The 21,542-nt window shown below is 64.6% G+C and overlaps 1 protein-coding gene across 7 annotated transcripts; it reads left to right on the top strand.

The window, feature by feature from the left end:
* The first annotated feature begins 1,301 nt into the window (after positions 1-1,301).
* SEMA4G (semaphorin 4G) lies at positions 1,302-21,536 on the top strand. Of its 7 annotated transcripts, XM_075423605.1 has the most exons (17): positions 2,938-3,890; positions 12,144-12,378; positions 14,237-14,385; positions 14,926-14,988; positions 15,073-15,171; positions 16,317-16,410; positions 16,656-16,769; positions 16,971-17,137; positions 17,272-17,441; positions 17,580-17,724; positions 17,805-18,027; positions 18,114-18,229; positions 18,569-18,723; positions 18,920-18,981; positions 19,066-20,342; positions 20,542-20,661; positions 20,744-21,536. In XM_075423605.1, the coding sequence occupies exons 1-15, from the start codon at positions 3,816-3,818 to the stop codon at positions 19,917-19,919; spliced, it is 2,721 nt and encodes a 906-aa protein (XP_075279720.1). In that variant the 5' UTR covers positions 2,938-3,815; the 3' UTR covers positions 19,920-20,342; positions 20,542-20,661; positions 20,744-21,536. The 7 variants fall into 7 exon arrangements, with proteins under 7 accessions (XP_075279719.1, XP_075279724.1, XP_075279721.1 ...); XM_075423604.1 differs by lacking the exon at positions 2,938-3,890 and adding an exon at positions 1,302-1,349 and having other exon boundaries at positions 18,920-20,342; XM_075423609.1 differs by lacking the exon at positions 2,938-3,890 and adding an exon at positions 1,305-1,326 and having other exon boundaries at positions 18,920-20,342.
* Positions 21,537-21,542: the final 6 nt, after the last annotated feature.

Below are 21,542 nucleotides of genomic sequence, written 5' to 3'. Positions count from 1 at the left end.
GCTGCCTGCGCTGCCCGCGCTGCCTGCACGGGCAGGGAGCGTTGCTGCGGGACCGGACGCGCACAGCGCCCTGGGGAGGGAGGGAGCCTTGGGCACCCCCTTCCCCAGCACTCACAGACCAGTTCTCCCCGTAACCGGCCCCGCAGCGTCCAGCTGCGCCTCCGCTAAGGCAGGGGATGGGATTAGGAGCGGCTGGGGGGCGACACAACCGGCTGCCTCGCAGCACCTGAACCCCCACCCCTGGGTAAGACGGGATGGTCAAGAGCATCTCTGCCTTGCGCTGGCCAGGCAGGGCTGCGGGTGCACCCGGCTCCCGTGCGTGGGCTTCCCGCTTCCGCAGGGCGGGCGGAGAGGCGAGGCGAGGCCAGGCGTGGAGGAGACGCTGGGGTTTTGCCCAGGGACAGGAGGAAATGGTAATTAGGGGAGGGGAGGGAAGGAGGACGGGGAGCGCCAGGGGAGGTGGGGAGCATCTCCGCTCTGCTCTCCTGGGGTCCCTGGGAGCAGGGATGGGGAACGGGTCCCGGCATCTGGTGGTGGAGCGAGGGGATGGTGGTTGCTTGGTGAGCATGTGCAAGGGTGACGGGAGCCATCCCATCCGCAGGAGGGTCCCTCCTCTGTTGAGACCCATCAGTGTATGGGGACTGGGGGGATTCAAGCCTCTGCCGCTCTCCCTCCCACCCATGGTGGTTTTAGGACACAGGACCCTGGCAGTCGGAGGCCTTGGAAGCGGCGTCTCAGCAGGTAGCACCCTGCCCCTGCCACCCTTACTGACCCTAAAAGGCCGAGGTGGTGACCCTCACCCCCAAACGGTGCTCAGCAACTTCAGCACAACCCTCTCGACATTGAGCCCTGCCACGGGTCCGGTCCCAGGTCTGCAGGATGTAGGGTTGGGGTGGCCTTTGCCCCCCTTCCTGGAGACCTCACTGCTCGCAGAGGGCTGGCGTGGAGTGGAGGGGATGCTGAGCCTGGGCACCACGCGGCTCTGTGACCGCGGGCTGGCAGCACCCGGCCACCCCACCAGCTCTGGGAGCTGCAACCCGGGTGCGCAGCGTCTCCGCGCCTCCCGCTCCAGTTGATTTCCAGTTGCCCTAGATCCAACCCGCTGATTGCGCGCGGTGCTCAGGGTTTTGCCTCCCGCGACGGGCGGCGAGGGAGGGCTGGCTGGGTGCTGGAAAGCTTGCGAAAGGAAAGCAAACACAGGCCTGAGCCTGGCAGCTCCTGCCCGCAGGGAGGAGCCGCAGAAGCCACCCAGGACAAAAAAGCCTCCGAGCAGGGCCCAAAGAGCAACCGCGACCTGCCCGCGTCCCCACACCAGCTCCGCCATGGGTAAACGCAGACTAAGCGGGGCGGTGCGTGCCAACAGGAGGGAGAAGCCGGGGCACGGTCCCTCGGGCGGGACGCGAGGCGCGGCGGTGGGCTCGGGCGCCGTGACCTCGGCTGCGCTGCGCTGGCAGAGCGGGACGGCGCCCACCCGCACCCGACGACGCGGTTTCGTAGCCACGAGTCACCAGCCCTTTGCCTCCCCGGCCCCGTCTGACGGCCGGGCTGCATGACCCAAACCGCCCGCGCCCAGCGACCCCGCCGCCCGCCCCACAGCGCTGGCCGTCGGCGGGAGGCATGGCGGCCTCCCCGCCTCTGCGGGGCACCCCCGGCACCCCCCACTCGCCGGGCCGCTGCAGGCCCGCTGGCTCCGGCCCGGCCACCGCGGCCTCCGCGCACCGGAGGCTCAGCGCGGCGGCGCGGCCGGCAGGGGGCGGTGCGGTGCGGGCGGCGCGGCTCGGTGCGGCGGGGGCGCGCACAGCCGGGCTGCGCCGTGCTGTACCGGACCGGGCCGTGCTGCGCCGGGCCGGGCCGCCCGCACCCGCTGCCCCGCCGAGCCCAGCCGCGCCGCAGCGCACCAGGCAAGCGCCGGGGGGGGACGCGGGGTCGGGACAGCCGCCGGCTTGGCGCTGGGTCCGGGTCGGGGTCCGCGGGCAGGGCCGGGGACGCTGGGTCTGGGCGCCGCGCCCGCGGGCAGGATCCGGAAAGCTGGGGCTGGGTGCTGGGTGCGGGTGCTGCGGGCACAGGCGGGGGCTGGGTGCTGAATCCGCGGGCAGGGCCAGAGGGGGTGGGTTTGGGGTGCCGGGTCCCCGTCTGCGGGCAGGATTGGGAGGACTGGGACCGGGTGGTCGGGTGCTGCGTCTGGGTGCTGAGTCAACAGGCAGGGTCTGGGGTGCCGGCTCTGGGTCCGGGTCTGCAGGCAGGATTTGGGGTGCTGAGTCCGCATGCAGGGTCTGGGGTGCTGGCTCTGGGTCCGGGTCTGCAGACAGGATTTGGGGTGCTGGGTCTGGGTGCTGAGTCCGCAGGCAGGGTCTGGGGTGCCGGCTCTGGTTCTGCAGACAAGATTTGGGGTGCTGGGTCTGGGTGCTGAGTCCAGAGGCAGGGTCTGGGGTGCTGGCTCTGGGTCCGGGTCTGCAGACAGGATTTGGGGTGCTGGGTCTGGGTGCTGAGTCCGCAGGCAGGGTCTGGTGTGCTGGGCACGCCATCAGAGTCCGGAGCAGGAGGAGCAGGGGTCTGACCTGCTGGGGTTGGAGGCCAGGGAGTGACGCCTTGGGGGATTTGGGGGCAGAGCCTCGGGGGCAGAATGGGGAGGGGTTCAGGGAAGGTGTGATGCAGCTGGGGGTTTGGGGGTGACAAACTGGAGGGGAGGTGGGGACGCTCAGGGTCTGGTGGCAGTGCAGGTAGCTTGGTTTGGGGGGTGGACTGAGGTGGGGCGGGGGGACATGCCGAGGGGGTGTGAGGGAAGATGATGGTGGGAATTGCAGACAGACAGGGCACCAGCTCGTAGGGGGAGGGCTAGATATAGCCCCCCACTCCCATTCCCCAGCACATCAGGGGGGGATTGGGGGTCTGCGGGGATGGGGACTGCTGGTGGTATCTGGGGAGGCTGAGCATTATCTGGGGGCAGGTGGTGTTTCGGATGGCTGGGACGAGGTACTGAACTGATGCCGGTGGTGCAGTGCAATCTCTGCCTCCCCCTGGCTTCCCCTCGGGAGGTGGGGGGCCGCGGGACGTGGCTCCTTGGGATTGGGATGCATCGCGGTGGGGCCTGCAGATGCCCCCGGGCGGAGGGGACCACCTGGTGCTGGGGTTTGTCTGCGCCGGGGTCGAGCTGCATCTCCCTGCCGATCCACAGGCAGAAGGGACCTGTGGTGCGACCAGGTAGCACTGGGGTTTAGGTCTCTGCCTTCCCCACCGGCACCAGGTGGGCCAGTGGCTTGCGCCTGGCCTTGAAAACCAAAAGCTTGAAGTGGGAGAGGGAACCACAAAAGGGCTCTTCAGGTGCCAAGAAAAACTGTCTCCAAAGACAAAGAGAGAGCCCAAAATGGATGAGGAGCGCAGATTCCCCCAGAGGCAGGGAAATTATTAATAACAGCGATGGCATTTTTTTGTGCTAGTTGGCCTACCACCGCGGGAGGCTGCTTTGCTTCCCTCCGCGGTGGGCGCAGGCTGGGAGCCCCCGCCTGAACCCCGGGACCGGGTGGGACGGCTGCAGCGATGCTGCCTGCGTGCCCTGTGGGATGCGTCTCTGCTTCATCTCGGCTTGGCCGGGCTCGCTCTGCCCAGAGGGACAAGGGGCAGGGAGCTGCCCCCCAGCACGCCGCGATCCCTATCTTGACTTTGTTTTTGTGTTGCAACCGGAGGGGAAAAAAAAAACCAAAACCCCAACAACCCTTTCGGCTCCTGCAGATGAGAGCTTTGTGTCGTAGGCTTGTTCTCCCCTCCCCGCCTTTTCCAACATCCATTTGAACCTTTCACCGCTTTCCCTGCCAGGAATGCAGCAGGTTTGCCGGAGCCGGGAGGTTTGTTCAGCAAATCTGGCAGGTCGTGTGCTGGGAAAAAGCATCCAGGTGCGCTCGGCAGGGCCGGCGAGGGGGGGGGTCTGCCAGCACCCCGACGGGGAGGGCAGCCGTGGGTGCACCAGAGATGCGGTGCCAGCCTCGCCTGGCCACGTGTGGGGAATTTCCCTCCCTGCGCCTGCCCGCTGGCTTTGCTTGGCATCGTGATGGGACTTGTTGGGAAGCGGCTCATGCGGTGGGCAGGTGGGTAGGGGGGAGCTGGTCCCGCGGGACGCGGTGTCGCTCGGGGACGGGGAGGGGGGAACCACGTCGCCAGTGTTTTTTTTGTTCCCCTGCTGCGAGAGCCCCCCGGCAGTGTCCGGCCGCTGCTGCGGGTGTTGGGCGGGCGCCTGGCCCCATCCAAAGGTGAAGGCTCCGTGCCACACTGGCGCTTGGGGACGAAATGCTGCCGTCGTCCCTCCCCACCTGGCCGTGCCACCGCGCCTGGTGATGTACGAGCACGAGGGCTTTGCCGTAGCAAGGTCATCATCAAACCCACACCCTCCTCCCTCCTGGGGCCCGAGCTGCGCCGTGCGGAGCCGGAGGGAGCCGAGGGATCTGGGCGCTGTGTTACCGACCAGTGTGGGGACGATGCCTCTTGGCGCTTCAGGGTGTGCTCTGGGTTGTGATTTTCTTGTTGCTCAAAGGCTCGCCCCGGGTACAACCCCATCTCCCCTTACCTGATGGGAGGGCTCTCGTTTGCCTGTTCCAAAGCCAATCCCCTTGCAAATAAGGTGGGGAGCTGATTTTGGGGCAGCAAAGCTGGCAGTATGCAAACGGCGGTGGGGAAGGCCAGGTGCCGCTGCCTTGCACCGTGCAGTTTTGAAAGAGAAGTTGAATATCAAATTGAGTTTGATCCCACATTTGAAGCTTTGTTGGAAAGAAGGCCAAGGAAACAAGAAGAGGTTGTTAAAGCTGGAAGCCATAAAACCACTCCTGTCATCTGGTTTTGCTGGACTTTTGAAAAGAAAACAGTTTATCTTTGGAATAAATAAATGGGAGAAGGACAGGCTTGGGATGGAAAGCCCCACGTTCACACCAGGCGAGCTGGTTGTGCTGCAGCTCTTGCCCCTGCTCCCAAGGGGACCCCAGGTCGTGGGGGATTGCTGAGCCTCAGTTTCCCCTCGGGGAAGCTCCGCGCCGTGCCGACGGTGGGAACCCTGGGCATTGCCAAGAAACGTCTTTGAAACGCAAACCTGGCTTTGGAAAAAAACCTGGAAGACAAACCGGCTCTAAACAAACACCCGAGTTAATTCCTTGTCTTGCATTGTACGAGCCCAGTGAAACGAAACACAGTGCAGCCACGAGGACAAGCAAATGGATTTGAGTGCGTCAGAAAGCCCCAGTATCTGCTGGATCTGAAGTCTCCCTTTACATTTAGCATTGGGGTCTTTTTTTCGTTTTCTTTCTAATTGTTCCTGGGAGTTCAATTCTACAATATTTTTCCTGCTTCTGCCGTGGAGACAACGCGCTGCAGCCGCAAAGCCCTCAAAGGCTGAACTGCAGGTCGCATCCAGCGCTGAGCCACTCGGATGCGAACGCCTCCTTGCTGGGAAACTCGGCTGTGATGTGGAGGGCTGTCTGTCCAGCTGTCCAAGGGGCTGTCGGCAAGCGGTGAAGCCTGGCCTGCTGCAGCAGAGACGGGAAAGGGTGGAAAATATTGGGGTTTGGGGGTGATGTTGCTAGCGCCGAGCATGCCTTGTCCCTGCCGTGGAGGCGGTGGGAGCCCCGGGGGTCTGCACCCCGCATCCTGGGGCTCGGCGGTCGCACTCTGCCTCCCCCATGGCCTGGGTGTGGGGGCTGGCTGGTGGCGAGGTGAAGTCAGAGTCAGCCCACCGCGGCCCGGCATCCTCCAGTTTCCCTTCCCAGTTCCTGCGTGGCTCCCGGCTGGGCTCTCGGGTGCTCCTGGGGGTCAGCCCAGGGCTGCTGCCATGGGGTTTCTGCAGAGTGAGACGTGCTGGATGGGAGGGAAAAGCTGCAGGGACTGTGTCTTCACCACCGGCTTGCAAGACCCAAACAGCCTCTGGCATGCTCCTGCGAGGGGAGGTTTGCTGCCCTGCCTGGGGGTGCTGGGTCTGGGCTGGCTGGGGGCATCCCTTCGTGCTCTCGGTCCCGCCGCCGAGCTGCGAGGGTTTGCCCTGCAGCCTCCCCTCCTTGCACCCTTCCTCCCGGGCCAGCTCTGAGCGAGGCTTTTGGGGTGATGGAGCCGGGCAAGGAGCTGTTGTGACTAACAGCCAGCGCTGGTGGGTTTTCCCTAAGGATGGGAAGCAGAGGAGCGCTCTGTCTGTCCGTCCCGGGCACCGTACTCTTGCCGTCTGCTTGTGGCATGCCGGGAGCTGCTGGAGCGGAGCCGTGCCTGCGCCTGGCAAGCGGCTGCAGGCAGGTGATGCCTGCCCATGGCACAGGCCGGAGCAGCTTTCCTTATTTTCTCATTTGGGTTTTTTTGGGTGGGTTTGGATGGGAATGGCAGGAGAGCTCTCATGGGGACTTGGCGCTGAGCTCCGTTGCTGCCTGGCAGCCCCTTTGAACCTCCCGCTCCACATCAGCCCCGACCTGACGGAGGAGAGGAACGGGTTCTTGTAAGATCAGTGAAAACGGGGAGCTGGGGAGAAGCTAAAATGCCCCGATCTCTGCAGCCGTGCAGGGGCAGGTGACGGTTGGACTTGATGATCTTAGAGGTCTTTCCCAACCTTAATGATTCTATGATTCTGTGGGGATACCGTCGCCCATCCCTGCCCCTCACCGGGCAGGCGGCATCCCCTGGAGGGATGCTGCAGGGGGATGGAGATAAGGCACAGTGCTGGGGGCCAGCAGGGCAAATCTGTTGGAAGCTGGGCTGCTGTTAGGTTTTTTGCTGACAGATCAGCTTGTCTTTTCAGCGATGTTTAGATGTCTGGCTCCCGCCAGCACTAGTGCCTCTTAAACAGGCCCACGTCCCCGGCCGGCCCCGCTCGCTCCCCCATCCATCACTTTGCTCCTTCACGCGCCTCCTCCCCTCCGTGACGTTGGTGGGGTCGGAGCTGGGTGCTCTCCTCTGTCGGCTCTGCCGGTGGCGGATGGGGGCCGTGCCGGAGCGTGTTCCCATGGCCTGCCGATGCCTGCTGCCCACCCCCCCGGCTCCACGGCGGCTAAGCCGTGCGTGGGGGCTTTGCGGTGGGAGCTGGGTGGGATGCGCCTTGAGAGGAGCCGATGTCGCCGCTCTCCCTCCCCTCCTCTGTGCCCGAATCCCAAATTTGAGTGAACGAGGGATGTATCTGCTTCCCGCATTGCCACAGCTCTCGTGCCTGTCCGCTGAAGTGCCTCAGGGTCAAGCGTGGTTTTGTTTAGAGAAAGCAACTAAAATAAACTTGGTGAGGGGCTCCCGGGAGGTCACTGTGCTCCTTCCCTCCCCGTCCCCAGCTCCCAAACGCAGCACCGGTCCTCTCTTCCTGGAGGGCTTTCGGCAAGTTAGCATTTTTTTCTTGCTGTTGTTGACAAAAAACCCCGGCTGGTTGAGAAATCTGTGCGCAGCAGCGCCAGCCCGGTCCCACGGGTCAAATCCTGCCCCTGCAAATCTCTGCCGGGAAGGGCGGCTCGTCCCGGGCTGGCCCTCGGGGATGCTGCTTGGGGGGACCCATCGCCTTGCACAAGGCTGTGAGCAAGTCCCTGTGGTGGACAGACGGACGGATGGACTCCACAGGCTCGTGGTGGACCCGATGCTTTATCATCTTCTGGTTGAGCTCTGCAGCAGAGGCAGGGAAGTGCTGGAAGTTCGTCAAGGGCTGAATTAAAGTTGCCTGGCAACCTCTATCCTGGCTCCTCTTCCCGCATCTCGCAGGATTTCCCACCCAAGGTCTGCCGGCTCCCGGGAAGGGGGGCCCGAGACGCGCCACGCTCGCAGCCGGGCAGGGGCCAGGCTCGCTTCTCGCTGGATGGCTCTTTTTCCGCAATTCCCCAGCTCCTTCCCACGCCTGGGAGCCGGGAGCTCTCCCTGCCGCATTCCCTGGGGCGGGTGCCTTTCCCCCCCGCACCGGGAACGGGTCGGGCCGTTTTGGCTGAACCCAAAGGCAACTCCGGGGGTGAAATGGCGCTGGGGTGGTGGGAACATGGCTGGGAGCCGGGGGGGTCATGTGCTGGGCTTGGCCCCGAGGAGCAGAGCTGGATCAGCCGCATAGGGATGGGAGCTCCTGGGCTGGGCTGTCGTCAAAGAGCAAGGCTCTCCTGGTGCAGTCCCTGCCCGGAGTTTTGTTAAGGCTGTTCTGCGAGCCCGTGACCCGGAGGAGACCTGCGGGAAGTCCTGGCCCCTGCCGGGAAGCCAGGAGCGCTTGCTTGTAGGGGTGCAGGATGCCGAGCGGGGCAGCCCACGAGCAAGGGAGAAAGGTCCGGCAGCCATTCCGGGAGCCTGTGTGGGCTTTGCTCGGTGGAGCAACCACAAGCTGTCCACGTTGTGGCGGGATGGGGAAGCATCCAATCCTGCTCTGCAAATCTGTCCTGCCATCCTGGATGGATGCGGGGGTGAGCCGGGGAAGGGCTGTCCCACCCAGCATCTCCGTCCTTTCTCCTGGGTTCCCTTTAAATTAAAAAGCCAGCATCGGTTTCGGCTCTGCTGCTGAGGAAACAGCCACGGGGGGCCCGTAAGACCCCAGCTGAGGTCCCTCCGTATTCACCAGCCCCACTGACAGTGCAATTTCCCTGCACTGCAGCTCGTGGCCAGCTGTTGCTCCCAGATTTTGCTGCCTCGTGGCTTTGAGGACAGCAGGGCAGCGGGAAGGGGCCACCATGGCCAGCAGAAGCTCTCAGTGCGGTGGCCATCGAGAGGTGCGGCAGCTTTGGCTGGTTTCTTTGGCCGGATCCAGGCTGGCGAGACCTGCCGCTGGGAAATTCGCTCATCAAAAGCTTTTTGCTCCTGCAGAGACGCTGGTCGCGGGGATTTTAAGGAGGTGCCGACTGGGCCGGCTCGTTTGGGTGTGCTGTGCCGGCTGGCTGCCGGTGGGAGGCTGAGGCCAGCACAGTCACGCTCACACGGCTTCCGTCGTGACCCAGTAAACCCAGTCAGACCTGACCGGGGCTCGCTCGCTCCCCTGCGCGCTCACACACGCCTGCACGCCTCCGCCGCCCCGCTGCTTTCCTGGTGTTCCCCGGGGACCGGCAGACCCGTCCCGCCGGCAGGAGCCGGTGCCTGGGTCGGCTCGCCCGGCTCCGTGCTGGGAGCCGCGGCTGCATCCCACCGGAGCGCCAGCAGCCAGCGGTAGGAGGGTGGGCTTTGGCCCCCGTGGACGTTGCACGTTGAGGTTAGAGCGGCTGGTTCCTGGCTCTGCCCCGCTCTCGGGGCGGCCGTCAGCCCCGCAGCCAGATCCTGCCTCCGCCACGCTTCTCCTTCAGCGTCGCTGGCCGGGGTGGGAGCTGGGGCCGGATTTTGGGTCTTATGTTGGCCCCCCCTGCGCCAGGAAGTAGGTGAGGTGCCAAGGGGCTTGGGAGCTCGCTCTTGGGGCTGGGCTTTTCTGGGCAGTTTTTCCCTTAAACCACAGATTTCGTTGGAGCTGCTGCTGCTTTTCAGCCTCTTTCTCTCCCCCTTTTGTGTCCCTCCCCCCCCGGAGAAAACTCTGTGGCGTTTCCCCTCCTGGCTTTTCCCCGTTTCCATGGAGGAGCTGGGCTTGAGCAAACCGACTGCCCCCAGCCTGACTGGTGGGTCCCATGGACCTCCTCTGCCTCCCACCCTGGCCCTTGCCTTCACCCAGAGCTTTGAACTTGCACCCTGCTGAGCAGGAAATGATGGGTTTGGGGGTGTTTGGTGCGGCTGCAGCCCGGGGTGACAACCTGAGCGGGGCCAAGGATGGTTTCAGTTCCTTCTTGCACTTTCTCCCCCAGCCTAGGTATGAAAAATAGAAAATTAAAAAAAAAAGAGAACCTTGGAACAGCCCTTCCCTGCGAGTAAAATATTAACTGGCTTTACAGCTAACTGAGTAAATGTCCTTTAGGACAAAGTTACATCTGATCTTGGGCAAAGGAGCCTTTGGAAATGGGTGCACCTGCTCCCCTGGAAGAAGCAGAGGAGCCCGGCCCCGGCAGCAGGGGAGGCTGCTCCCCCCTGCCCCTACCCGGCTGAGAACGCTGCACAGCATCACAGCTTAATTTATGACTTTTATTTCCCCCTCCCGTGCCAGCTGGGTGCTCACGCTGGTTAAATGTTAGCCGGGGCTGGCTCGCAGCACTGCGCTTGCCCAGTGATGAGCAGCGTCACTGCCTCCGTGCCCGGCCGCACTCCCAGCTCCAATCCCCATCACGCCCGGAGCAGGGCACCAGGCAAAGTTCAGGGCTTGTTTGTTCGGGGGAGATGGGGCGAGGACGCCTGGCAGCGGGCAGGCAGGTCGCAGGGCTGTTACTCATTTATTTAGGGATCGTTGTTTGCCTTGTCATGAGAAGGGTTCTCCTCCCCTCTGCCCTCCCAGCTCAGGTGCGTGGCAGCTCTGGTGGCTTGTGCGTGTGTTGAGGCTCGTGTCCCTGCACAGAGGCCTGGGGAATGGTCCCCATGGCTGTCGGGATGGCCCCGGTCCTGCTGGTGGGATGGGGAGGTGTCAGCACGGGGCTGGCTGCAGCGTTTTCAGGTGCTTTGGTGCTCCAGATGTGACCCCGCCACTGGCTTTGCCCAAAAGCCTGGGTGGGTTTGGCTTGTGCCAGACATGGTGCCACCAAAGCAACGTCTTTCTCGTTGACCTCCATCCCCACTCACCCACCTTGCATTGCCCTGCCAGGCCCATCGCTTGCGATTGAGCTCCTTGAAGGGGGGATGCTCCAGGTCACCCCCCTCTGCTCCCAGGAAGCTCAGCCCCATGGGCAGCACCCTACCCGCTACTGGGGTTGGGTGCTGTATGGGTGCTCTGCGCTGGGCCGGTGCCTGGGGACAGCGAGGCAGGAGGGAGCAGGGGGGACATCTCCCCCCTGCCCGTTCCTGGGATGCTCTGGGGCAGCGGCCAGTGCAGGTGCGAGGTCAGGGTCTGAACCCCCCCCAGGGTGTAGCGCAGGCTCCAGGACTGTGGCTGCATCCCACTTCTCCTTTTCAGCCCCAAAGCCCCTTTCACTTTCATTTCACTTTGGTTTTACCTCCCCTCCGCCTGAGACCCGGCGAGGTATTTGCTTCGGGGAAACCGTCTGCAGCAAGCGTGTTTGAACAGCTTCTCTACAGGGCCAGGTATTTAGTTTTTTATATATATATATAAAAGAAACAAACCCTAAGTGAACATATAGATGCTGGTTGCTTATGGAGAGCTCTCCTGCTCAGAGATACCCAGTCATCTTCTTCCACCTTGGCGCCTGCAAAAGGAACCGGTGGCTTTGCTCGACGCAGCCGGGAGAGGCTGGGGGTTATTCGGGAGGGATCGGATGCATGAAAGCAAGAGCTGAGGTAGACGCCGAGCTTCAAGGCAGCTTGGGCTGAAAGAAAAGCTGAAATCTCGTGGAAAAACACTCGGGGGAAAAGCTGTTCTCACTTGAAAAGACTTGATGCAGATGCCAAGAGGCTCCTGTATGGGTTTTCCTTCACCCTGCGTCACTGCGTGCCTGAAGCATCCTTCCCCACGCCTCTGTCCATGGGAGTCTCATCATTTCCAGAGGGGCAAAGCTTTGGGGACAAGTATCTTGTGTGGCAGGAGACGGCCAGCTGTGCTTTCAGGGAGGAGCGGAGCCCTTGGACTCCCCGGGAAGCCCCCTGCCACCCGTCCTGCTGCAGCCGCTGCGGGGAGTGGGGCTTGGGGTACCCCAGTGTGCCACGAGACCTGTAGAGGCTTGGCCCCGAACCCTGCTGTCTGCTTTTGGGAGTAAATGTGCCTGCGTTTTGGATGTGAAAATGCAACAGGGGATCAGGCAGCTCTGCCAAAGCATGTGCTTCGGTCAGGGGGAGCTGCAGGAGGAGATGGCTGGGGGCGAAGGAGGGAGGAGCCCGAAGCAGACCTGGAGGAAAATGACCCTCGGAGCAACCGAACCGAGCGCTCAGCAAGCAACTGCTGCCGCTGCGACGGGGCGGACGCTGAGGCAGGGGGATGCTGCGGAGCGTCACTCCGCTCAGACTCCCCTCCCTGCCCTGTGCTGGCTGCAGGCTCGACGCCTTGCGCCGTGCCTCAGTTTCCCCTTTGGCAAACGCAGGTTTTCTTTTCCCTGAAACCATCTCAGGGCTGAGGCCATGCCCGGTCCTGTGTCCATCTGTGTGTGTGGCTGGCTCCTTCCCAAGCCCGCTTGCTCACGAGGTGCTGGGGACACTGAGAATGCCTGACCCAGTGCTCTGTGTTTCAGGAGGGTTTGGCAGCCAGCTCCGTCCCGGGGAGCTGGGGAGCCCGTCCCGAGGATCGGCTGTGCCAGCCCGGCGGCAGCAGGCTGGGTGGCTGCCCTCGCCGGGGGAGCAGGAAGATGAGCAGAGGCACAGCCCATCTCCTGACTGCTCTCTTCGTGGCGGCGGCGATGGGCTACCCGTCACGGCGGTCTGCCACCGACCTGGATGCCACCCCCAGGACAACGGTCACCTTTGACGGTAAGGGGACGTGGGTCATGGTGGTGGCCTTGGGATCTTGTCGGGACTGGGTTTGGTGCACTGTGACTGCATCCGGCCTTTGCCAGGTCCCCGGAGCTGGGGGCTCAGCGCAGGGCGGTGGCTACAGAGGGCCCTCCAGTCCCCTGGGCTCCAGAAATCGGAGGCTGCATGGCTGGCTGGTGCTGGGTGCCCGGAGTCGATGTGCTCTGAGGGATGGAGCAGGGCAAAGGCATCTCCCCAAAAGCCAGCGTCAGACAAGGACCTGGAGGGAGCCAGCCTTGGCCAGCCCCCAGCCCTGGCCAGCAGCCCCTGAAGAGTGTCCCGAGCTGGGCATCCCACCCGGGCTGGGCTCTCATGGCCCACATAGTCAGCAGGGCGCTTTCTTCTGTGATTTTCTCCAATTGCCACTGGGGTCTTGGCCTCCAGCCTCTGCGGTGTCAGCCAGCCCCGCAGTGTCATCGTGGCTTGGGCATCCACACGACTTCGTTGACCTCGTTAGTGAAGCCCAGCTCAGCAGTAAACAGTGGAGAGGGTTACATTTGCAGGTGGGGTGCCCTTTTCTCCCCAGGCAGTGCCTCCTTTCGGAGGGGTCATACCCTCCCCAGCTGCCTCCAGGGTCCCAAGCCCCACGGGACATTCTCCTTCTGCAGCAGGAGGGTCCGAGCCTGGCTTGGGGTCCCTCCAGCTGGGGCTGAATCCCACCCTGAGCTTCTCAGCACCCCAAATTGGATGGTTTCTCCATCTTGGTGGGCAGGGAGCGCCCAGCCTCACTGCAGAAGGCCTCCACTTGCACGGCAGTTTTGGTTCTGGTTTTTTGCATCTTTCCTTTTGGGCTGGCTGGGCTCGGTTCGCAGCCAGGGTCACTGCCAGTGTGTTTTCGCTTCCTCCGGAGGTTCCCCAAACAGCGTCACAGGTCTGTGCTGGGCATGGATGTTGTAGCTCCCACCCCTGAGCTGCCGTTTTAATTAGCGGGGAGAAATTTCTCCTGCGAGCCTGAGCCCAATTAGTGCCTTTCGCCTCCTACCAAACCTCCCCTCTTCCTTTCCGCCTGCTGGCAGCTGGCACCATCTGCCTGACAAATCTCAGTGGGTGCTTTCACAGAATCACACAGAATCACAGAATGTTCGGGGTTGGAAGGGACCTCTGTGGGTCATCTAGTCCAACCCCCCTGCCGAAGCAGGGTCACCTACAGCAGGCTGCACAGGACCTTGTCCAGGAGGGTCTTGAATATCTCCAGAGAAGGAGAATCCACAACCTCCCTGGGCAGCCTGTTCCAGGGCTCCGTCACCCTCAGAGGGAAGAAGTTCTTCCTCCTGTTCAGATGGAACTTCCTGTGCTTCAGTTTGTGCCCATTGCCCCTTGTCCTGTCGCTGGGCACCACTGAAAAGAGTCTGGCCCCATCCTCCTGACACCCACCCTTGAGATATTTATAAAAATTTATAAGGTCCCCTCTCAGCCTTCTCTTCTTCAGGCTGAACAAGCCCAGCTCCCTCAGCTTTTCTTCGTAGGAGAGATGCTCCGGTCCCCTCATCATCTTCGTAGCCCTCCACTGGACTCTCTCCAGTAGCTCCTCATCTTTCTTGAAGTGGGGAGCCCAGAACTGGATGCAGTACTCCAGATGGGGAGTACTGCATCCAGCCTCAGCGTCCGCCCCGTCGCAGCGGCGGCAGTCGCTTGCTGAGTGCTCGGTTTGGTTGCTCCGAGGGTCATTTTCCTCCAGGTCTGCTTCGGGCTCACTAGGGCAGAGTAGAGGGGGAGGAGAACCCACCCGCTCCCGGCTCCATCCTCTGTCTTCTCGCAGTGGCTTGCGCCGTGTCTGCTCCGGGGTCCCCACTCAGCCCCCCTGTTCCCTTTGCAGAGCTGTCAGGCATCCGGCGCTTCAGTGCGCGCAGCCTCAACTACAGCACCCTGCTGCTGGAGGACGACCGGGGCATCCTCTACGTGGGTGCCAGGGGAGCCATCTTCGCCCTCAACTCCGGTGATGTGGCCGACGGCTCCCACCGCACGGTGAGCCCGACCTCTACCCACTGCCAGCTGGTTGTCCTCTGGGGTCCTGCGCTGCCCGGTCCCTGCCCAAATCGCCCTATCCCTGCTCATCCTCCTGCTCACCATTTCAGGTCTTACCTGGAGCTGCTGTCCCCAGGGCTGGCCCCGGGTCTGTCCCCAGGTCCCCAGTGGATGCCTGGTCCTTCTCCCCGGCCAGGCAGCGTGGGGACAGCGGTGGGAGATGTCCCCAAGCTCAGAGCTTCCTGCTTCAGGAACACCCTGCCAGGATGAGGGGCAGGGGGAAGTGCACCCCTTTGCTCCCCCCAGGAAGGACACCCCAAAATCCTCCAGGCTTATGTGGGTGCTCTGGGTGTCTGCCCGCGGGTCGGAGTGTGGGACCGCTCTCGCCTCGGGCTGGGGGGACGCAGGCAGGGTGCCATCTAGTGCTCTGAGCAGCTGTAAATGAAAGGGAGGATTTTAGCATCCCTGATGGCTCTGGCAGAGAGTGGAGCCTGCAGTGATGGGGGGGTCATGCAGTAGCAATCCCTCTTCCCCTTGCAGATCCACTGGGAAGCCTCCCCGGAGAAGCAGATGGACTGCCTGCAGAAGGGCAAAAACAACAAGGTAGAGCCGGTGGGTGGGCGCCGGGTGCCCGGGGAGCTGCCGCCGCTTTCCCTGGCTCGTAACGCCTGTCCTCCCCCTCCGCAGACCGAGTGCTTCAACCACGTGCGGTTTCTGCAGAGGCTGAACAGCACCCACCTCTACGCCTGCGGGACCTACGCCTTCCACCCACTCTGCGCCGCCATCGTGAGTCCCGCTCGGCCTCACCGCTGTCACCTGTCCCCTGCCACCGTGTCACCCCAGGGCAGCACAGCCCCCGTCCTCTCCCACCATCTCCACCCGCAGCCCCCCTCCCTTTCTGCCCCTGTCCCAGCCCCTCCCCGGCTCGGGGTGACCCGCAGGCTGGGGTGGGTCGGTTTGGGGACACAGCCACCGTGACAAACGCCCGAAGTCCCCACCCTGGCGCTGGGGTTGGACTCTGACCCCATAGTGAGGTGGCTGGGGGTGAATCAGTGCCATGGGGGGACACGGGGACTCAGCGGGGCTGGTGGGGTGGGACGTGCCAGCACTGGAGCTGGTCCCCAGCCCCTGCTGTTGCAGGATTCCAAAGCAGGGGCTGCAGACTGGCTGGTGGCCAGTGGCAAGCGTGCCCAGGGCAGGTGACGGTGGCAGGACTGACTCAGCCGCCCCTCCCCAGGGATTTCCCAGGCCAGGCGGGGGTCCCCGCGTTCGTGACTCAGTGGCACAGCGGCCAGGGGCAGCCACATCCCCCGGCAGTGGGACTTTCACCCCCATGCAGTGGCTCTTCGGTGACTCGGCTGCCCTTTGCCCACCTCCCTCCCTGAACTGGGGGGGAAAGGGGCCGGGGCCTGTGTCCCCAGCGTGGCCAGGGAGCCCAGGAGGGGCCGTGCCTGTTCCCAGGTCTGTGCCGCCGGTCCAGTTTGGTCATCACATGCCCTGGGGTTCAGGTGGAGCTGGAAGGGCCCCGTCATTGTTTGACGAACTTTGAACTGCAAACCCTAAAGAAAATAACTCCTGCTGTGATGGGGACGTCACCCAGGGGGACCCAGCCTGGCTGCACAGCGTCTGCCAGCCAGGCCCAGCCTGGAAACATCGGCTGCGCTGGCTGGCTCCTGCCTGGCCCCCACGCGATGCCAAAGTGGGGTGCTGGGGCTCCCCACCCCCCCTGAGCCCTCTCCCTGCTCTTGGCTGGGGGCTCTGGCTCTCCATGCTGTTTCTGACCAGCTGGAGGGTGCCGGGGCAGTTCGTACTGCCTGGACCAGGGCACAGCCGTGGGCATCGCTCTGTCCCCGCTAGCAGAGAGCCTGGGGCTGGCAGGTGGGGTGGGTCTGTCCCCTCTGGTCTAAGCTGGTCCCCTGTCCCCCCCCCAGGATGCCGACAGGTTCGTGCTGCCGTCCCACTTTGAGGAAGGCAAGGAGAAGTGCCCCTACGACCCTGCCCGTGGCTACACTGGCCTCATCGTGGGTAAGCGGCACCTTTCCCGGGGCTGGCGGAGACGTGCAGGATGCTACCAACCCTGGTCCCATCCCAGCGCCCCCACAGGGGTCCCCAGCTGGGTGGGCTCTGTGTGCGGGGGCCTCAGCAAGCCAGGACTTGGTCCTCCTCCTCCTCCCTCTCTGCCCGGGGCACGGGGGTGCTGGTGGCTTTCAGGGCAGTCCCCGCTGTCCCGGGAGTGCGGGGCCATGCTGATGGGTGCCCACCCTGGCTAGACGGCGGCTTGTACACGGCCACGCGCTACGAGTTTCGGAGCCTCCCCGACATCCGTAGGAATCTGCACCAGCGGCCGCTGAAGACGGAGGAGTCCCCGCTCCACTGGCTGAACGGTGAGACATCCCCGTTCCCCCTCCCGGGACTGGTGTCACCGGCCATGGGACGCTGTGCAGCACCTCGGGGAGCGTGGAGCAGGGGCGGGGGGATGGCCCCGGGGTCCTGTGTGGTTTGCCATGAGAGGAAACTGAGGCAAGGAGGGATCCCCCGTCGCGTGGTGGGTCCCCCGTCTCCACCTCTCGCTCCGTGTCCCCCAGATGCTGAGTTTGTGGCCTCTGTGCTGGTCCGGGAGAGCAAGGACAGCCCTGTGGGTGACGATGACAAGATCTACTACTTCTTCACGGAGTGGGCGGGCGAGGAGACCACATCCTTCTTCGACAAGAGCCAGGTGGCCCGAGTGGCCCGGGTGGCCCGTGTCTGCAAGGTAGGCACGTCCCCAGCCACAGCGAGCCAGGCACCGCTGCTCCCGGCACAGGGGCTGGGTGCCTGCACCGGGGGGGAAGCCGAGGGCACGCACCCCCACCAGCCTGTGCAGAAATGCTCCCTGCGCCCTCCCAGAGCGACGTGGGGGGAAAGAAGATCCTGCAGCGCAAGTGGACGTCCTTCATGAAGGCACGCCTGGTCTGCTACATCCCCTACTACGAGGTGCTGCGCAGCGTCTGCAGCCTGGACGGGGGCGGCTGGGCCAGCACCGTCTTCTACGCCACCTTCACCCTCTCGGCGCAGTGGTGAGCGGGGCAGTGGCCAAAACGGCTGGGGCTAAAAGTCTGCGGTGCAGGGGGGACCAGAGGTGCTCAAGGGGATGCGCAGGCGGGCGGGAAGCACCCGTCTGTCTGCCCGGGCTCAGGCAGGGCTCTGCCCTGCAGGAGGACCATGGAGGCCTCGGCCGTTTGCCGCTACAGCATCTCGGAGGTGCAGCGCGCCTTCGAGGGCCCCTACATGGAGTACCAGGACTCAGCTCGCAAGTGGTCCCGCTATGACGGTGCGGTGCCCGAGCCTCGGCCCGGCTCCGTGAGTGCCCGGGGATGTGGAGTGGGTTGGGGGGGCGGGGGGTGGCCGCGTCGCCGCTGACCCCTGTCTCCCCCGGGCAGTGCATCACGGACCGCTCCCGCAAGAAGGGCTACAACTCCTCCCAGGACCTGCCCAACAGCGTCCTGGACTTCGTCAAGCTGCACCCGCTGATGTTCGAGGAGGTGAAGCCGGCCGGCGGGGAGCCACTGCTGGTGAAGAAGAGCGTGGCGTACAGCTGCCTGGCCGTGGACAGGGTGCAGGCCCTCGACGGCCGCTCCTACGATGTCCTCTTCATGGGGACGGGTGAGTGGAGGATGGGTTTGCAGGGTCTCTGCTGGGCAGGGGGGACAGCCCACGCTCCCGCCTGACCTCCCTGCTCCGCTCTCCAGGGGACGGCTGGATCCACAAGGCCGTGGTGGTGGGCTCTGGCATCCACATCGTGGAGGAAGTGCAGGTGTTCCGGGACCCGCAGCCCGTGGAGAGCCTGGTGATCTCCCACGCCCAGGTGAGGGGTGGAAGAAGCCAGGGAACACCACACACGGGGCATGTTTGTGCTGCAAAGCTGCCACTGGGCTGTTTGGGGGACAGGGGGGACACGACTCCTGGGTCACCCCAGCTCGGGATATGTGCCGGAGCCCGGCCCAGGGAAAGGGACCGGCCTGGCCCCCACCTCCCTGCCAGGTGCCAGCTCAGCCGTCGGCACTGACTGGAGCTGAGGGCTCTTTCCCGTGCACCCAGACCAAGGGAGAGCCATGCTGTGGGGCTGGGGGGGAGGATCTCTGGGCACCCCAGAGCCCAGCCACCCCGTGCCAGGGCAGTGCCGAGCCAGCCCTTTCCCCCTCAGAGGAGCCTGTATGTGGGGGCAGCCAGCGGGATCCTGCAGATGCCCCTGGCCTCCTGCGCCAGGTACGCCTCCTGCTACGACTGCGTCCTCGCCCGGGACCCTTACTGCGCCTGGGACGGCAGTGCCTGCCGCACCACCACCGCTGCCAGGGACAGGTAGGGACGGGCTGCCCGTCCCCGCGGGGTCCCCACGGGCCTGCCACTGGCCTCATGCACATCAGCACCCCGCGGCACAGTCGCCCCAGTGCCCCGCCAAGGGCCTGGCACCCAGTGGTGGGTCTGCTGGTGGCTGTGACGCCGTAAGGGTGGGCTCAGTGGGGGCTGTCTGGCTGAAGCCCCCCCTGTCTTGCAGCACAGGGTTGGTGCAGGACATTCAGAGCGGCAACGAGGGATGCCGGAGCAGCTCCGGGCGGGGTGAGTCTGCGCCACAGGGGATGACGGCGTCCGGTGTCCCGTCGGGTGGCCGGGACGGGTGCAAGGCAGTGCATGTCCCCGCAGGCTCCCTGGCATGGAAGAACCGGACAGTGCTGCGGGGCGACGACGTGCTGCTGCCCTGCGACCAGCGCTCCAACCTGGCACGGGCCGTCTGGCTGCTGAACGGCAGCGAGGTGGCCCCGGGCACGGGGCAGGACCGGCTGCGGGTCGGGGTGGACGGGCTGCTGGTGACGGACACGCTGCCGCAGCACAGCGGCGAGTACCGCTGCTACGGGGAGGAGCGGGGCCTCCGGATGCTGCTGGCTGCCTACAGCCTCACTGTGCTGCCCGAGCTGCCCCGCGGCCCCACGGCCGCCCCTCGGCCCCACACGGCCAGCCAGGTGGCCGGCGACGTGAAGGTGGCTTACATCTCCGCCATCATTGCCTTGGTGGTGGTGTGCGCCGTGCTCGGCACCATCCTCCTCTACGTGTCCTGCCTGGAGAAGCGCAAGGGCAAGTACGTCCTGGGGGAGCCGCGGCCAGCCGGCGTGGAGCTGCAGACCGTCTCGGCCAACTGCCTGCGCAAGGGCCACCGGGAGGAGGAGGAGGAGGAAGAGCTCGCCTACCCCGACGGCTGCCTGCGGATCATCCCTGGCGAGGCGCCCACGGCCGCCACCTCCCCGGTCAAGGAGCTGCCGGCTGCCGTGCCCCCGCTGCCGCCGCCGCCACCGCTGCCAGCCGAGCTCACCAACGGCGTGGGGGCTCTGCCCAGCGTCCTCCGCAAGATGAACGGCAACAGCTACATGCTGCTGCAGCAGCAGGAGGAGCCGCTGGCCTCGCCGCTCTACAGCGCGTCCTTCACTGAGGAGCTCAGCAAGATCCTGGAGAAGCGGAAACACATGCAGCTGGTGGAGAAGCTGGACGAGAGCTCCGTGTAGGGGCCGGGAGGGGGGTCCTGCCAGCGGGGCCCTCCTCCCCTCCAGTCCCTTCCCCACCCCCTGCCAGCAGTGTTACAAGACTTAGGCAAAACTACCTCCTGGATGGCAGAGCCGGGCCGGGCCCAGGCTCGGCTGTCCCTTCGGCTTTACATCCACTTTTGAGATTTGCTGTACAGAAAAAAAGAGAGAAGACACAGAATCTATTTAAATTTGGGAGCTCTATTTATGTATAAAAACCCACGGACGGCGGCCACGAGCTGGAGGCAGGAGCTGGCGCCTGGCTGAAGGTGGACACTGGGGGGAAGGACAGCTTCTGTCTGTCCGTCCGTCTGTCCAGGCGTGAGAGCCGCTGTTGTGGACGCGTGGACTCGGCCTGCCCCGCTGGGCGTCCCTCAGTGCACAGAGCCAGATGGCTGCTGAGAGGTGGGTGAGGAGCGGGGAGGGGGGGCTGCCCTGAGGTGCCGGCGCCTCAAACGGGTGCGGGGTCCCTTCCCAGCATGGGGGTTCTCCCCCAGCTGCCTGCTCGCAGGCAGGAGAGGGGCCGCAGACCCATCTCGCGTCGCGGGGGGTGGCCTTGGTGGCTGCCAGCCCCTGCCCGCACTCCCACGTTTGCCCCTTCCAGGGTTCCCTCTCTGGGAGAGGATGATTCAGCGAGGGACGGAGCTGGGGTGAGGAGCCCACATCCCCGAACGCCCCGGAGCAGCTGGTGGAGCGGCACGTGCCCACTGCGAGGAGGCCCCAGGTGAAATGCAGGGCTGGGTGCCCTGGGGAGGTGGCACCCCTGGGGCCTCCGACCCTGACAGGGCTCTGTCCCATCTCTCCAGGGTGCTGCAGGGGATGAGCAGGATGCAGCAGCGAGCAGCAAGATGCACTGGCAGTGGGACCAGCAGCCACTGCTGTGCCCTGCAGCATGGCAAGGGACCAGCACAGCACCCACATCCCCCCCCCGGCGTCAGCAGTGCCCCTGCACACCACGTGCTTCTGCCCTCCTGCATGGTGCCGCTGGAGAATGGGGGTTCAGGCAGGGCCCTGTCCCCCACGGGACCACCTGTGGGAGGGGAAATGTCCTCACACAGCAAGGAGGAGGAGCGCTGGACAAGGGCCTGCCTCCCTCCGCAGCCTCCTGCTCTTCACAGCACTTCCTGGGGCAGCCGCTGTCCCTGAATCCCCCCAGCTACCTCTGCTCCTGCCACCTCCCGGAGCAATGCGAGGGACCAGGGCGACAAAAGCATCTCACACCCCAGGGACAGGGCGGTGACACCAGAGAAGCTGGGGAGGGACAGACTTGGTGGGGTGCGTGTCCTCCCCACCATGTTCCTCGCTGGCACCTCCAGGATCGGACATTGCCCGGAGCTCAGCCCCACGGCGGGGGGCAGGAAGGGGGTGGCAGCCCCTGGGCTCTGTAATGGACTGCAGCCACAGCCCTCCTGCCCCAGGACAGCGAGGCTTTGTGGGAAAAGGCACGAGCCGGACGCCCGTCCAGCCCCCACCCTTGTTTTTGCTGCAAGGCGGGGGCCGAGTCACCCCCCAAGCACACAACCATCGCTCCCCCCATGCCTGGCACCCCTCGGGCACAGCCCCCCGTGCCCCCCGGCAATAAACGCGGCTCTGTCTGGACACGGC

This window comes from Opisthocomus hoazin, chromosome 6, assembly GCF_030867145.1.
Source record: "Opisthocomus hoazin isolate bOpiHoa1 chromosome 6, bOpiHoa1.hap1, whole genome shotgun sequence".
In the NCBI taxonomy this organism is placed as follows: Eukaryota; Metazoa; Chordata; class Aves; order Opisthocomiformes; family Opisthocomidae; genus Opisthocomus; species Opisthocomus hoazin.
This window is presented reverse-complemented; position numbering and strand designations above follow the sequence as displayed.

Excerpts from the sequence above, each read along its gene's own strand:
- SEMA4G (XM_075423603.1), top strand. The coding sequence starts at position 3,816 with ATGCAGCAGGTTTGCCGGAGCCGGGAGGTTTGTTCAGCAAATCTGGCA. Across the intron at positions 3,891-12,143 it reads TGCTGGGAAAAAGCATCCAG|GAGGGTTTGGCAGCCAGCTC; the intron begins GTGCGCTCGGCA and ends TCTGTGTTTCAG. Across the intron at positions 18,028-18,113 it reads TGTCCTCTTCATGGGGACGG|GGGACGGCTGGATCCACAAG; the intron begins GTGAGTGGAGGA and ends TCCGCTCTCCAG.